This window comes from Zonotrichia albicollis, chromosome 4 (assembly GCF_047830755.1).
Source record: "Zonotrichia albicollis isolate bZonAlb1 chromosome 4, bZonAlb1.hap1, whole genome shotgun sequence".
Taxonomy (NCBI): Eukaryota; Metazoa; Chordata; class Aves; order Passeriformes; family Passerellidae; genus Zonotrichia; species Zonotrichia albicollis.
Window position 1 is genome coordinate 30,573,352 of NC_133822.1, and position 14,909 is coordinate 30,588,260.

Below are 14,909 nucleotides of genomic sequence, written 5' to 3' on the forward strand. Positions count from 1 at the left end.
TGAGCCCAGACTCCCCTCCGCCTCCATTTCCCGGCGTGCGGCGCGGGCGCGGGGCAGGAAGTCCCGTGCGCCTGAGTCAGGGGCGGCCGCTGCCTGGATCGGCGGCGATGGCGCTGGAGACCCTGTCCCCGGACTGGGAGTTCGACCGCCTCGACGACGGCTCGCAGAGTGAGCACCTGCGGAGGGCGGGCTGGGCGGAGCCGGGCCGGCGGAGTGCGGCGGGAGCCGCCTCGGAGCCACCTCGGAGCGGGGGGAGGCGCGGGCTGAGCAGAGCCTGCTCCCCCTGAACCGCCCCGCTGCATCTCCGCCGGGAACGGAAGGGAGGGGGGGGAACGGAGGAGGAAGCAGTCGCGGGAGCTGAGCGGGGTCGCTCTCCCCGCCCCGCGGACTCTGCCCCGCGCCCCCGCCGCCAGCCCAGTGCTGGTCCCCCTGCGGCCCGGCCTGCAGTAGTGGGCGGCCGCCGTGACCTTCTTTGCTCTCACCACCTTCTCCGTAGCTGTCGGGGTTGTTTTAGGGTGGGGGGAGTAGCTTTTACAGTCCTTCATCCTTTGCTTCCCCGGGGGGAGTCGTCTGGGGTGCCCCCCGTGCGGCGGGGAGGGTTAGGCTGCTTGTGCCGCCCTGTCTTTTCTCGCAGTGACGGGGCTTGTCGTGGGAACGGTGTTTCTTTCCTTCCCGGTCATTTCTTGTGGCTCACAAATTTTTGCAGTGGCTTCCTTGGTTATCCAGAGAAGTCACATCAAGATATGTTGTGAGCAGTTAGTTGTACTCAGCTTTCATTGGTAAAGGCTCTCTGTCACGGCAGGTGGGCGGTCATTTGTAGTTTCACCTTTAAAATAGAATTGAATAAGATCTTCAGCGATGCTGAAATCTTTCACGATGGATTCGTATGCCCGTCAAAATACACGTTTTACTCAGCCTGTGGAGGTGACCTAGTTTCTAAACAGGGAACTTATATGGTTGTCACACTGTAAAACACGCTGTAAATTGAACTGTGCAAGTTCAATTATTACTGGTGTTGCTGTGGAAATATGTCACTCATGGACCAACTGTTTCACATATAATGGTATCCCAGGGGATGATACTGTTTATGCCATGTTCGGATAGTCTGGTTTCAGTGGAAACAGGCTGTCCTGAGTAGAGCTTTTTATCAATTCTCTAGCTGTGGAAAGGAAAATGTAGCTTTTACCCAAAATGCCAGCTCTCCACTAGTTTGACCAGGACATGAAATGAAACTCCAAAAAATTGACATGACTTAATATGCCCTGTTATCACCATCTCAAGGGTGAAGAAACAGGCTGATCTTCCATAGAGAACAGTACACAGTGTTCTAGAGAAAAGCCAAAGAATAATCGTGTGACTTGAAAGGCATTTTTTGTTCTTGTTGTCTACTTTTGCTTCGCATTGCTAACACTTAGCAATTACAACTTTCTCAACTGAGGACATAAGTCTAGTCTGTAAGATCTCTGTCCTAGACATATATGGCTATGACGCTTGCAAATCTTTACTGCCAATAACTTCATTGAATATTGATATTGCTGATTTTATGGAAGAAGTTAAGATTGAGGCATCTGCTGCTGAGTTGATCTCTTGCACTGTTCGAACTATAATGCTTTAGTTTTATCACCTGAGGGGAAACTAAGTCGAACTTTCTTGTAAACACATTAGACCTTATTAAGCATGTATGCTGCTCTGAAGAAAAGGATGATATTTGCTTTCTATGATTTCATTTTCTTCCTCTGTGTGAGTCAATTTATTTAGGAAAAATGTTCTGCATCTTAGAAAGCTTCTCTCATCTCCCAGGTAATTCTTAACCTGTGGAACTGCCTATCTCTGGCTAGCTAAGAGCTTCCACTCTCTTGTCTCACTAAGAAAGTGAGAAATTATTCCTGTGTCTTATTTTATAGGTAGCAAATTGATGGCTGTCAATAATTAAGTATTTGGAAGTATTTAATGAGTGTACTGTTGCTCAAATCCATCATTTGTCTGCTGGAAAGGTGACAGTCAGTGAATTTCTAGCAGAGTGCTGTTGTGAGAGTTTGTTTGAGAAATGCTCAATGTTTTTGATTCATAGAAACTGATTTGAACAGCAGTGCCGATTTCCTACTCTTGTATGACTTTGAAGTTTTTTCTGTTCTTCCTTTAAAGCCCCAGTGCCTGTCTGGTTTTTTGTTCTCAGTTTGTCTTTTGTGTGAAGGGAGGAGATGTGATGGGGAAAGCACCAGAGCATACCTCTTTAATGTCTCCCCTACTCTGGATTTTGTAGCAGTAAAGCACTGAAGCTGACATGATGGCTGGTTAAAATCCATTCAACGGGGCTGTGGATCTATCAGTGTTTTACTGGCTTGCTGCAGGAGAGCCTGCAGAATATGCACTGGAAAGAACCTGAAGGATGAGATGAACTTGATGGAATAGAATTGTACAATGATACAACTTAAGGGCTACACATCAGTGCTTGGAGCGCTGCTGATGGAGAGTGTTTTACTCACTTCTACGTGAAATTCAGTCTCCTGATCTTGTCAATGCCTGTGCTCTTTCTAGGCTGCAGGTACTGCTAGGACTGAACGGCACTAATGCCATTATTGTGGGAGAGTGTTCTGAGCTCCTTGGATAGGCTTTGCAGTCTGCATGCCTTTATGGTTGGCATTGCTGCTACTTTCAAAGTACTATCTTAAAATTAATTCAGCCTTCACTGCAGTCATTTCTCCTTCTCAGTCTCAACCTCCCTGCACGTAGTCCTTTTCATCTTTTCCTTATCAATTTGTCTTTATTCATTCTTCCTTTTCTGGCTGGTGCAGTTTCTCAGTCAGATATTTTCTTTCTGCAAAAAATATTTCAATGATGATTGATTCAGCAGTGCTCTCCCACTGTAGTAGGCATCAGCTACCATTTGGCTCTGTTGTTTGCAAAGACAATGACTAAGAGGTTGAACATGCAGAATAAAAGAATATATTATTTTTAACTTCTAGGCAAGTCCACTTGCTGAAATGCAAAAAGGGCACCTATAAAGCTACGTGACAGCTGAATTCTTGTGTAAGAAAAGTTCAGTTGTCCAGTTAACCTTCATTCTCTAACTTTTTTTAGATAATCCTATTTTCAATGACTAGCAGATGATCACAAGCTGTTAGATTTGTTATCTAATGATGGGAAAGGCGCTTTAGTTTTCACATGAAAAAAGATTGTACTTCCTGAGTGTAGGAGCCTTGAACATTTACTCTGTCGTTCAGATTGTGCAGCTAAGTCAGCAATTATGTATAATTTGGGGAAGAGTGTTAATATGGGAAATAAAAAAGATCAGGATAGAGAGCATGAAACTGTTTTGCACCAATTGCCTTTCGATTTACTTTGCTACTTAAGACCACTGTTGCTTTTGTTTGACCAGCTGAATGTTAGCCTTTGAACCTGTTTGTCCCTTTGAAACTACTTGCCCCTGACACTAACAGGATAGCTATGCATTTCAATGCCCAGCAGAAGAAAAATTCTGCCTGAGAAGAGTGAATTTGAAAGTGGGAGGAAATTACTAAAAGCCATAAGCTTTCCATGTAATGCTCAAATAACTCACTGAGAGATACCAGGGAGAAGTGGAAAGTGGATTGCTGGAAATTCAACTGCCACTCAGGCTGAAATGATTAGACCCATTGCCTCAAAGTTCTTATATAAATGCATTTGTACTGGTTCAGCTGATGGGTAGGGTCACCTGCTGTGCTGCAATTTCCACAGTAGTTTCTTTGCTCAGCAAAGATTATGTGATTATTAAAGTCTTAGTTTAACAATACACGTACCTTGAAAAAAAATAATTTTCTGCATACTGCTTAGATATTCGAAACTCTTCAAGTAGTATTTGAATTTCTTTTAAACCAACACTAAGTTATAGAATTGTTTTTAAACAAATAAGAACTTTGTATTAAATCTACATTTTATTAAAGAAAAATGCCACAGCAAAAAGAAGAATGCAGGACTAAAGTTAAATAGCAAGATACTGAATGTTTTTAATAACATTTTTTGAAATTGCAGTTTATTGAATTGTCTGTAAAACTGTATGATGTTATCAATTCTCAGAAATTCATGCTGAAGTGCAGTTGAAGAGCTATGGAAAATTTCTTGAGGAATATACATCTCAGCTGAAAAGAATTGAAGATGCTTTGGATGACTCTGTTGGAGATGTTTGGGACTTCAGTCTTGATCCCATTGCTTTAAAGGTCTTCATATATTTAATATACATTGCATCTGTTACTTTCCTAGTTTATCCTTTCCTTCAAAACCTCCTAAGTAAAAGCTTGATGCATTTGTGCTCTTAAAATTTTGACTTGTGTCTTTGAGAAAACTATCCAGTACTATTTTAATTATCAAATAATTAATAAATTGGTGCATATCATATGAGAAGAACCTTTCACATTATTAGTTTCTAGTCTTATGGTTACTACCTGAAGTTGAATGAATTTCTAATTCTTCATGTGTTGGGAAGGCTGGTTGCAGCAGATGTCTTCCCTGTGACAGTTAGTGTTTTTATCTGGGGGCTGGGGTTCTGAGAGCTCACTAATAGTTGTAAAACTGCACAGTGAACTGTGTGTGTATTGACCTAATGGCCTTGGTGCAGTATTGGCTGTTTTCTTGGTCTCCTCTGTGGAGCATTAGCTTTTCCTCTTCACTGAATTTGCAGACATAATTTAAAAGCACTTTTGTTGCCATATGAAACTTGTCTGTGCTGAAGACGCACTCTCAAGCAGTCATCTGTCTGAATAATTTGAATAAATTATGTGTAGTACTGCACAGTACTGCATGTTTATGGACTAGTCAAAATCAGGCTGACTTAAGTACAAATTGCCAGTGCCTGCATACAGGTGTACTTTCTGCTTCCTGTTTCCAGCATTTGGAACTATTAAATAATGTTTTAGTTTTCCTGAGCTGTTTTTCTCCTGCATATGCCATAATGATTGTGCTTTTGCTTTACAAGTTTTGTAAGTAAATTGTTGAAAATGCTATATAATATACCTTGGTATTTGTCTGTCTGCCTAAAGTGAAAGGAAAGGTATTTCCTTATGAACATGAAGAGTGAAGGGCTCCTCCAGTGCAGGCTGGCAGTCATGTGCAATTGTGGCTCTCTTATTACTGACCCTATTTGAGATTAAACTGGAGGGAATACTTGCCTAGTTGGATGAATGTATTTTTGACTAATGCTTATTTAAAGTTGTTGATTTTTTGTTTCTGTTTGGTTGTTTTGTGTTTTTTTGTTTGCCTTTTTTTTTAATTCTAGCTTTTGCCATATGAACAGTCCTCCCTACTGGAGCTCATAAAGACAGAAAACAAGGTAAGCACTTTATGCTTAAAGGGAAAAAAAGTTATTCAACCTCAATCCAAGCCCTCTAAATGTGAACTTGTTTGTAATCTGTGTGATTTTTTTCCTCACTTTGAGTCTAGGTTCTAAACAAAGTTATTACAGTGTATGCTGCTCTTTGCTGTGAAATCAAGAAGTTAAAATATGAGGTAAATTCAACTGACTTTTATTATTGTATATGAAAAGTTTTGCAGTTTGGCATGCTGCTGATATATGCATTTATTTTTATCAATAAAGGAACAAGACATGTCTAAATAATTTTGTAGCTTGATTACATATATCCTATTTATTAAAAACCAAATTTCTGCTTTTGTTGTTAGGCAGAAACTAAATTTTATAATGGCCTCCTGTTTTATGGAGAAGGAGGTAAGTAGCTTCTTTTTCTGTAAATGTATGTAGTTTTATATTATTGCTTCAGGTTATATTAAATGCTACAATTACTGTAATTTTATTATACGGATATATGCTTTCTCTGTGATGCACACCAAATAGAGAACTTTGAGCCTATAGGGATATATGTTAGTGTCTTGTAGCTATCCTGAGTTAGCTTAAGATAAGGTTTCTCTGTAAAGCCCTGCAGTATGTGTTGTTACACGAACAGGAAATTTTGTTGCAGCCTTGTTTACATGGGAAGTAGGGAGTGTGAGCTCCCTACATACAGCTTGTCTACTGTAGCAGCTATTTTGCAAGGTATGGCACTGAAAACATGTTTTTCACATGTAAACACATCCTAAACCAATTTACTTCCTTTTGGAGCTACATTTGACATCGGTTGTAGTTAAACAGTAAATCTGTGATTTAACTGAAGTAAAACAATGAAACCATTAATAAATAACTTGGCCCAAGTCCTGGCCTCTTCACTTATGCAATTGGTATTCCAAGACAAGTTGGAGTATGTTGATAGCACCTCCCCTTTCAGTGCAGGTAACTCACACTACATGTTCAGACCATGGCATAAGAAGGGGCCCAAGTCATCATAAGTCAGTTCACAAATGGTGAGACACTGCTGTAGGTGACAGCTTTTTGCCTTGGAGTTAAAACTGGTAACTCCTGAATGACTAGGGGTACTAGTGTGGGAATAAGCACAGATCGTTGTCATACGAGACATCAGAAATATCAGGGAATGTGAAATCTTTGAGCTCGGGGCTGTTTATAATTCTTTTAAGTGCTATATAAGATAACTGTTGTGCTTAAGGAACATGGAGAAGTGGGGGATTTGTTAGCTTGTTATGTGGGAGGTTTTTTGGGGGGTGTTTGGTTTTTTTCCCTTTTTTCTTAGTAAACTTACGTGTCTTATCAGATATGGTTTTAAATATTTTAAAGTCATATGTTGCCAAAATGGTACTAGGAGATCCTTCAGAATTTTCCATGTCTCTAGTGTGAAAAAGCCAGAGTATAGCAGATTATTATATTACAGCAGCAATTTGTTCCTGATGGGTATTGTGCAGAGAATGCTTGGAAATGTCAGGAACTGAGAGGTCAGCCTTCTGAGGATTAAGTAGGAATGCAGTAATTATGTTATTTTTTTCCATATCCCTACTTGTAGCATTTTCTTTGATAACAGCAAGCTTGCTTACTTTAAACAACTGGCAAAGTTACTTGCTCAAGGATGGTTGAAATTTAAACCAATACTATGCTGCCTTTTTCTATCTATGTAAAGAGAACTTTTTGCCCCATCTTGGCATTGCAGTGGCTAGGACTAGTCTAGGAACTTCAGGTAAGTGGGGTAGGGTTTTTTGGAACATACACTGAAGAGATTAAAAGTTGCATAAAATATGGAAATAGGAAGCAAAGCAATGTTTAGTATTCTGTCCCAGAGCTCCATGTTAGAGAAAAATGGAGACTCCTTTAATCTATGACAGCTGTAAAAGAATATATTTTATGTAGCAAAAGACCTGCATTTCTTAGGTAAACTTGTAATTTTAAGTGAGCTCTTCTTGCTCAGAGTGAGTGACTCAGAAGAAAAATCTCAAGTCTAGAGCATCTATCTGTTGTCACATTAAAAAGACAGTATTGTGTCAGGTGATGTTCAAACCGCTCCAAATGACTGAAACACCTTGGCATGGCTGATGTAATTATTGTATTTCTGTGTTCTGTGTCATACAGATAATGCTGTGAAGCTATGGTGGTAAGCCTGTTCTTTTGTGCAGAAGGATATGTAGGAAAAAAAAAATCTTTATCGTTAATCATGTAGTATATTCTCTCCATAAAAAACATCTGGATGTTTCTTGCAAGATAAATAACTAGTATTTTCATGCAAATTTCTTAAAAATAGAAACATTTATATGAAGTTACATAATACATATGCCCTTAAAGAATTATGGGGTTTATTTTGTTTTCTTTCAGATGAAGAAGACTTTTCCCAGCTTTGTAACTAATTTATAAACCATGTAGTTTTAATGAAAAAGAAACTCCAAAAATAAGTCCACCTTAGCAAAGCAAAATTAGGAGGTTTTGAGGCTCCATCAATACACTTATAATAGTGCACTCTACTAGTATGACAAATAAATGGCTTGGAGGACAAGATTCAGTGTTAGTTTAACAGGTACAATACAGGCTTTAGAAACTGTTGACAAATGTTTCTCTTTTAAGCCACAGATTCCAGCATGGTGGAGGGAGATTGCCAAATACAAATGGGAAGATTTGTTTCTTTCTTGCAGGTAGAGTATGTTTTGATTGTTTGACAGCAATATAATCTTAATTTTACTTGCAAAATGGATTTAACAGTCTGCCATATCCCGTTTGCATTTTGCTGAAAGGCATAGCAGTCATCTGATATGTTGCTATGTTTTGCCTGCAGACCAGCTGATGGATGTATCACACATTGTTTGGGGATTTTTTTATATTTCTCTCTGGAAGTCTAATGAGAGAAGGAATTAGAAATTACTTAAAAATATTTCAGTAGGAGAAGATAAATTGAGGTTGCTTTCATCCGTAGTTAAAGATAGCTGAGTTTAGTTAGCAAGTTCTGGTGTTTATTGAACATTGGAAATGGGTTAATTTTTTTAATATATTTGGGTTTTTTTAGCTGATAGACAAAAAACAAAATCAAAGTATGTACCTGAAAAAAATTGCTTATGTTTCCTTCAAACATTTTTGGAAGATCACTCCTTTCAATGAAAACAGGATCTGTTTTTATTCTGAGGAATACCTGTGCTCTTGGGATTCAGTCTATTGTGGAGTTTTTTGTCCTTAGTATAACTTAAGCAACTGTCTCATTCCCAAAAATGTTTCTATTTTTATGCAATATTGCTTGTAAGGAGTAGATGTGATGAAGTAGAGAATATAGAGGAAGCTTCCAGAATATTTAAATAAATTCTGGTTGACCAAGGGTTAAAATTTATGTTCTGATTCTGCAGCATGACACTAATCATTGTCGTGACAAGACAAATGCTGTGTAGGAAGTAATTTCTCAACTTCCTTTACCATGCTGAAGTGCAGTGAATTGTTAGGATCACTCATGTTTTCTTTCTCATTTTCCAACCTCTTTGTCTTACCAGCTTTGTAGGTTTCATCCTTCATTCTCTGTTTTGCTTATGGAGTTTGTTCTTTTTCAGCAGTTGGATTCTCCTAAATCCATTCAGTGTTCTACCTCCCTAGATTAGGAAATGCTCTTCTGATCAGTGTTAGAAGCATATCCCCAGGGGTGGTGTGAAAATATGAAGTTAACAAAAAGGTGAAAAGTTGCTTTCATAGAGCTAATCACCATGTATTGGTTTCTTGGCTCTTCTGGGCTTTCTGGATTAGCTAGATGCAGTAGCCTCAAATTTGCTAGGTCAGAAAGTTTTTTTAAAGCATTATCAAAATAATGCTCTGAAATATTAGTTTATTACAGTCTTTTTTTGTATTATGTAGCTGCTAATATGCATGTGCTGTTGAATTGGACTTCTTTCCAGAAATTTTAAAATGGCAGCTGGTGCTGCCTCCCCAGGAAACATGATCTCATCTGTCTATTAATCCATTCTTCTGGAATCTGTTGGCTTATTTCAGCTGCATTTGTTAGAGCAGTACAATTTTAAGAAGTAATGTTTTGTGAAAACTGATGACTAATAGAAGGCAGAAGCCCAAATAGGATCTATTTTTGATGGAGAGGAAGACAGAATTCAGCTGCTAGCCAGTCTCCTGGCTGGCTGACTGTTCATCCAGTGTGGGCTGTCTGCTATAAAGCCATCTACGTGCAGACTGGCTAGACTCATCACACACTGACATTTCCCTGATGGGATTTGTAAGGTAAATTAATGAGCAAATATTACTGCAGTTAAGGGAAACTCATATTAATTTATCCTGTTGTTCAAGGAGTGCCATGTTAAAATCCATTTTAGAAATTAAGATGCTTCTTTACATAGTCAGAGTTGACATGTTCTTACTCATTTTGTGTTACATAACCAAGCCTAAGTTCTGCCTTCGTCAGGCAAACCTTTCAAAGACATTGACTTTCTTTGTTTTAAAGCAATATTCTCTGGCTTATCACTCTTACAGTAAGAGCTCCTATGGTAATTTCTAATTTGAATTTGGCTATTACCAGCATCCAGAGTGTGACTCTTGAATCTAGTGGGGAAAAAGCACAACCTCTGCTGAATTTTGTCCCTGAAAGTACTTGGGATCTGTTGTCAAGTCACTTCTTGCTGTCTTTGATAAATTGAACCAATACTATAAATGGTCAGAGTTGTACTGGAAGCTTGTGTTTGGTAGTTTCTTAGCTTAGCCCCAGATCCTTTTTCAGAGCTGTTAGTAGGATATTTTCCATCTTGCTGTAAATCTGTCCACTGACTTGGGTTAGGGATGTAGTTGGAGCTTCGGCTCCATATTCTGTAGTGTATGTTCAGGGGTTTTTTTTGTGTAATGACACCTTGTCTATGAGGAGGATCTATACATTTATATGCATTTTGTTTTCTTGTATTTCAGGAGCTGTCTTGCTTTGTTACCCGATGTTATGAAGTGGTGGTGAATGTAGTGCATCAGCTGGCTGTTCTGTATACCAGCAACAAGTAATTATTTTCTAAAGTGCTGTATTGTTACTATGTAGAGTTAAATGTATAAAACATTAATGTTCTATTTAAGTCATAGTCATTTTTGGAATATTGTTGTCTAGAGATAGAGTGCTTTGCTGTGTAAGTTTCATAAACAGTTATGGAAATGGTTTTGTTTTGCTTTCAGAAAAGATAAGTGCTTGTATATAGTGAGATGCAAGGATGTTCGTGTTTGTCATTTTTAGTCTTTATGTTTGAGAAATATTGCTGATATTTTTATCCTTGCTCTGTTTGAGATGCTCCTCCTGTTTCTTGATACATAGCTTAAAAATCAAATCACTTCTACAGTCTAATTTGAAAATGTAAATCTTGGTATATATTTCTCACAGAACAGCCATGATTTTAACATCTGAAGTTTAGCTTGGTAAGGGATGTTTTGTTTAGCTCCTTTGAAAACTGTGAGGAAGGTTTAGTTCTGAACAGGATTGTTGGAGTTAGCTTTGAATACCTGTGCAGGACTCTCAATTGTTTCCCCATCCCCCAGTAGGATAGCATCATTCTTCTCAGTTTTATTTGTTGCTTTTATTTTTGGCTTATACCACAGCACAAGGCAGACTTCCTGTGTGGTGTTGGATGCGTAGCTTGGACATGGCTTGAGTAAATACAAAGTGGTTTTATTCTCTGGGTCTGTAAAGGCTATTCACATAGCTGAAGTGGGAATTGCTGACACACCTGTGCATTGAATACACTTGGTGGTTTCAACCAGTCACATGCTGTGTCTTTAAAAATACAGTTCTAAATTTGATCAGAGCATACAGATTCCAAACAGTATATATTTTTCATCAGGTTTTGATGTTCTTTTGTTTCCTGAAGTTACTATGTTAATGAAGAAAAATGTACCCAGAACACAGAGAACATACCATGATACAGAACTGATAAATGTGATCTGTTCTAAGGATTAAAAAGGCATTAAAATACTGATTTTATTTACAGGAATGCACCTAAAATTATAGAGACATCTGGAGTTCATTTTCAGGTGGGAATGATTTGGAACTCTTTTGCTTATGTGAATATATGTAGGTCTTGATTAATCCTGAGAAAGACAGCATGAAAGTGACTTTAGAGAACAGCTTTCAATTTAAAGGTTTTATTTTATTAATCAGCTTTTTCTGACCTTTGTATGGGAAGGCCTGGTGTCTCCATGTCTGTCATATTCTAGATATCTTAACAACAAAGTGTTTGCATGCTCCTTTATTGCAATGTGTGCCTTGGCATATAGGCTACTTAAAAAATTTGGTCTTCAGTGTCAAGATAGATCAAGGAATTTAATTTGTGTGCAGACATCCCTTTAATATTTCTTGTGTCACTACAAGTCAAATCTTTAAGCTGCTAAGCCACAATTTCTCCTGTTTAACTCTCTAGCTGATATCTTGTTGGCTGAAAATGCATTGAAAGGAACTGAAATTTTATGTGCCTCATATGACTGCAGTAAACTTTCTAATAATTACTGTCCTTTACTTTCTTTTTTTTTTTTCCCCTTCGCGAACAGGCTATGTATGAGCATCTAGGAGAGTTGCTCACAATCTTGATAACTTTGGATGAAATAATTGACAATCATGCCACACTGAAAGATCACTGGACCATGTATAAGAGGTGTGTCTCCGATGTGAAAAACACTCCCACAAATTAAGCCATAAAAGCATATGACTGTCTGTGTTCCAAGAAAGTCAGTGTGGGAACATGGATTTTGGTAGTCTCTCCAGAAATTTGTGGAAGAGCAGGGCTAAGCTCCCACAGTGTCCTTCTAAAGGCATCAGTAAATATTTTGTTTGTTTGAGTATGAATGTTGCATTTTCAGTTCACGGTAGGCATCTTGGCAAATAACGAAATAGTTGGTGGAATTTAAAGAATATTCAGTAAGAAATTTAGTTGTGTAAAGAACTGAGCTAAGACTATCCCTGTCCATATTGATAATGGGAATGGGCATAGAGCTTTAAAAAGGGATGGTACCTTAAGTAAAAGCTGAAGAGTCAGCAATTATAAAGGTGGCTGAATTAGTGGAATATTAACTCTGTCCTTGAAAACCCAAGTAGTTACTCAAATGCAATTTGTTTATACAGTCTGAGTGTATTTTTGGGGATTTTTGGCTTTTTTTTTTTTTGTTTGATTGGTTGGTTTTTTTATTTGTTGGTTTGATTTTTGTGGGGGGTTTTTTGTTGGGTTTTTTTGTTTGGTTTTTGTTTGTTTTTGTGTTTTTTTTAATTTTGGGGTTGCTGCTAAGGGCAGGAGGTGGGAATTAAAATGTCTTATCAAAATAGGTCAGGATATGATAAAACTGTGACTATGTTTTAAGTGTGCTGCATGTGTGTGTTCCACATCTACCCCTTACAGGCTGCTAAAATCTGTCCATCACAACCCTTCTAAGTTTGGGATTCAAGAAGATAAACTAAAGCCATTTGAAAAACTGCTGTTAAAACTGGAATGCCAGTTACTTGATGGAATGATATTTCAGGTAATGAACTTCATATTCCCCAGTATGATAAAGGAAGCTTACATGAAAGCAAGACTCTTTTCGGAATAGTTAGTTTGTTTGTTTGTATTTCGGTTTTGTTCCAGTCACAGTGATGTGTGAATTTGGCTCTTGGATCTGTGCCTGGGAGAAAAAAGGATCTTACAACAGAGCCTTTCTTGCACTTCTCGTGCAAGCTTGAACTGTGCCAAGCTTTGAATGATAGCAGTAAATGCTGACTGTTTTGCTGAACTAGAGAAGCACAGACAGCTTGGCATTAGGACTGTGTATTATCAGAATTCTGCTTTGTCCGCATAATAGTGAGCAGGTTTACATAGCATAGGTCTTTATTTTAACTGCAAATTAATTAGTTTCCTCAGTAATCTTTAAAATTTAAAATATGTTGAGTGTGACCTGTCATTAGAGGTACCACTGTGGTGGTACATACCCCTGGATCATTCAGCAATACAGGTGGATGAGAAGGATTTCATTACATTTTCTGTGTAGTTAAATTAAACTTTATTAAATTCATACAAGAAGCTATTTCTTTAGAAAAGTGTATATTACAGACATTGAAATGGGATGTTGTGGCATAGTGGGCAGATGATAATATTGTTGAACCTGTTCAAAGCAGAGTCAGTTGCTTGAGTCGTGCCATTACATCTTAAATGGCATTAGGAAAAAATTGTGTCGACCTTCAAAACGAAATTGCAGGTAAATAATTAAGCACAGTTTGGCTTATTCTTTCAAAGGACAATGCTACCAAGCTATCCATTTTTCATGTTGTATTTCCCTAATGCTGTTTAAGTACAAAGACTTAATTATAGGTTTGAGACATCAGTACGATTTGACTGGAATTTATTCAGAAAGTTTCCTCTCCTGTCCTGCAAATGCCTCTTCCTAACAAAAATTCATTAAAAATATTAGATGCAGTTCTAATAAAGACTTTTCTAGTCTCTTTGTAAATTATGGAATGTGTCTCTATTTTTTGACTGTCATGAGGTTTTGGGAGCTTTTAAACTGCCAGCAGTAGAGTGTGATTTTATGCTGCAAGGCCATGAGCCACATCCTGTAAGTGACTTGTGTGATAATATTGATTAAAGGACAGTTAGTAACAGGTTATAATGTGATAATGAAAATATGCAACTAGTTTCTTAGCACTAGGTCATCAAATGGCTTCTTTAAAAATGCTCCTTAAAGGAAATGGGAAAATAAATAAAATGGGGTTTGAAATGTCAAGTGTAAGAGTGTTTTAATATTTTCTATTTTATACTTAAAAATTTAAGTATAGTTAAGAATATGTATGTCAGTTCAGAATATGTATGTCATAAAAGGTTAAGGCTTACTTTAGGTTAGTCTTAAATCAGTGTGTTCTTCCTGTATTCTCTTGAAAACCGGTATTCTTTCAAGGTCCAGAACTCATGGCATTATCTTGATATGTTGATATTTCCCCCCCCCCCTTTTTATTTAGGCCTGTATAGAGCAACAATTTGATTCTTTAAATGGTGGAGTGTCTGTGTCAAAGAACAGCACATTTGCTGAAGAATTTGCTCATATTCTTCGTACATCTTTCTCAAATGTTGAAGCCAAACTTGGTAAGGCAAGCTCATGCTTTTCCAGAGAGACAGCTTCCCTGTTTCTCAAATTGTTTATATTGTTTGTGTGGGAGTAAAATTCACAAGGGTGTGTTTTTCAGGTGAACCTTCAGAAATTGACCAGAGAGATAAATATGTGGGCATCTGTGGTCTGTTTGTATTGCATTTTCAGATTTTTCGGACTGTAGACAAGAAATTTTATAAGTCATTGTTGGATGTCTGTAAGAAGGTAAGTGCTTTATTCTTTTGTCTTTCAGTAATGAAGTAGATAATTTCCTGAGTTACATAGTGTATTACAGTGTTGGGAAAAGAAAGAGCACAAAAATGTCTGAAAATAGAGTTAAAAATTTTCCACTTTTTATAACACCCCCCTGCTATTTTCTTTTAAAGATGATCTAAAATTGGTGCACTTACATAGCAGCAAGGCAAAATAAACTTACCATTTCTATTACAATCTTTCTTCTCAAGATTAATATGGCACTGAAGACAAGAATCTCTTTGAG

The 14,909-nt window shown here is 37.8% G+C and overlaps 1 protein-coding gene across 2 annotated transcripts in view; it reads left to right on the plus strand.

Moving 5' to 3' along the window:
• The window catches only part of WASHC4 (WASH complex subunit 4), a 40,840-nt gene continuing 25,931 nt past the window's right edge, over window positions 1–14,909 (plus strand). For both annotated transcript variants that reach the window (XM_014272557.3, XM_074539282.1), the window contains exons 1-12: window positions 1–168; window positions 4,057–4,196; window positions 5,252–5,305; window positions 5,416–5,481; window positions 5,653–5,698; window positions 7,925–7,992; window positions 10,238–10,320; window positions 11,296–11,338; window positions 11,852–11,955; window positions 12,694–12,814; window positions 14,283–14,406; window positions 14,508–14,635. In XM_014272557.3, the coding sequence (XP_014128032.2) occupies window positions 108–168; window positions 4,057–4,196; window positions 5,252–5,305; window positions 5,416–5,481; window positions 5,653–5,698; window positions 7,925–7,992; window positions 10,238–10,320; window positions 11,296–11,338; window positions 11,852–11,955; window positions 12,694–12,814; window positions 14,283–14,406; window positions 14,508–14,635 (1,038 nt within the window). In that variant the 5' untranslated portion in view covers window positions 1–107. The remainder of the gene's footprint in view (window positions 169–4,056; window positions 4,197–5,251; window positions 5,306–5,415; window positions 5,482–5,652; window positions 5,699–7,924; window positions 7,993–10,237; window positions 10,321–11,295; window positions 11,339–11,851; window positions 11,956–12,693; window positions 12,815–14,282; window positions 14,407–14,507; window positions 14,636–14,909) is intronic.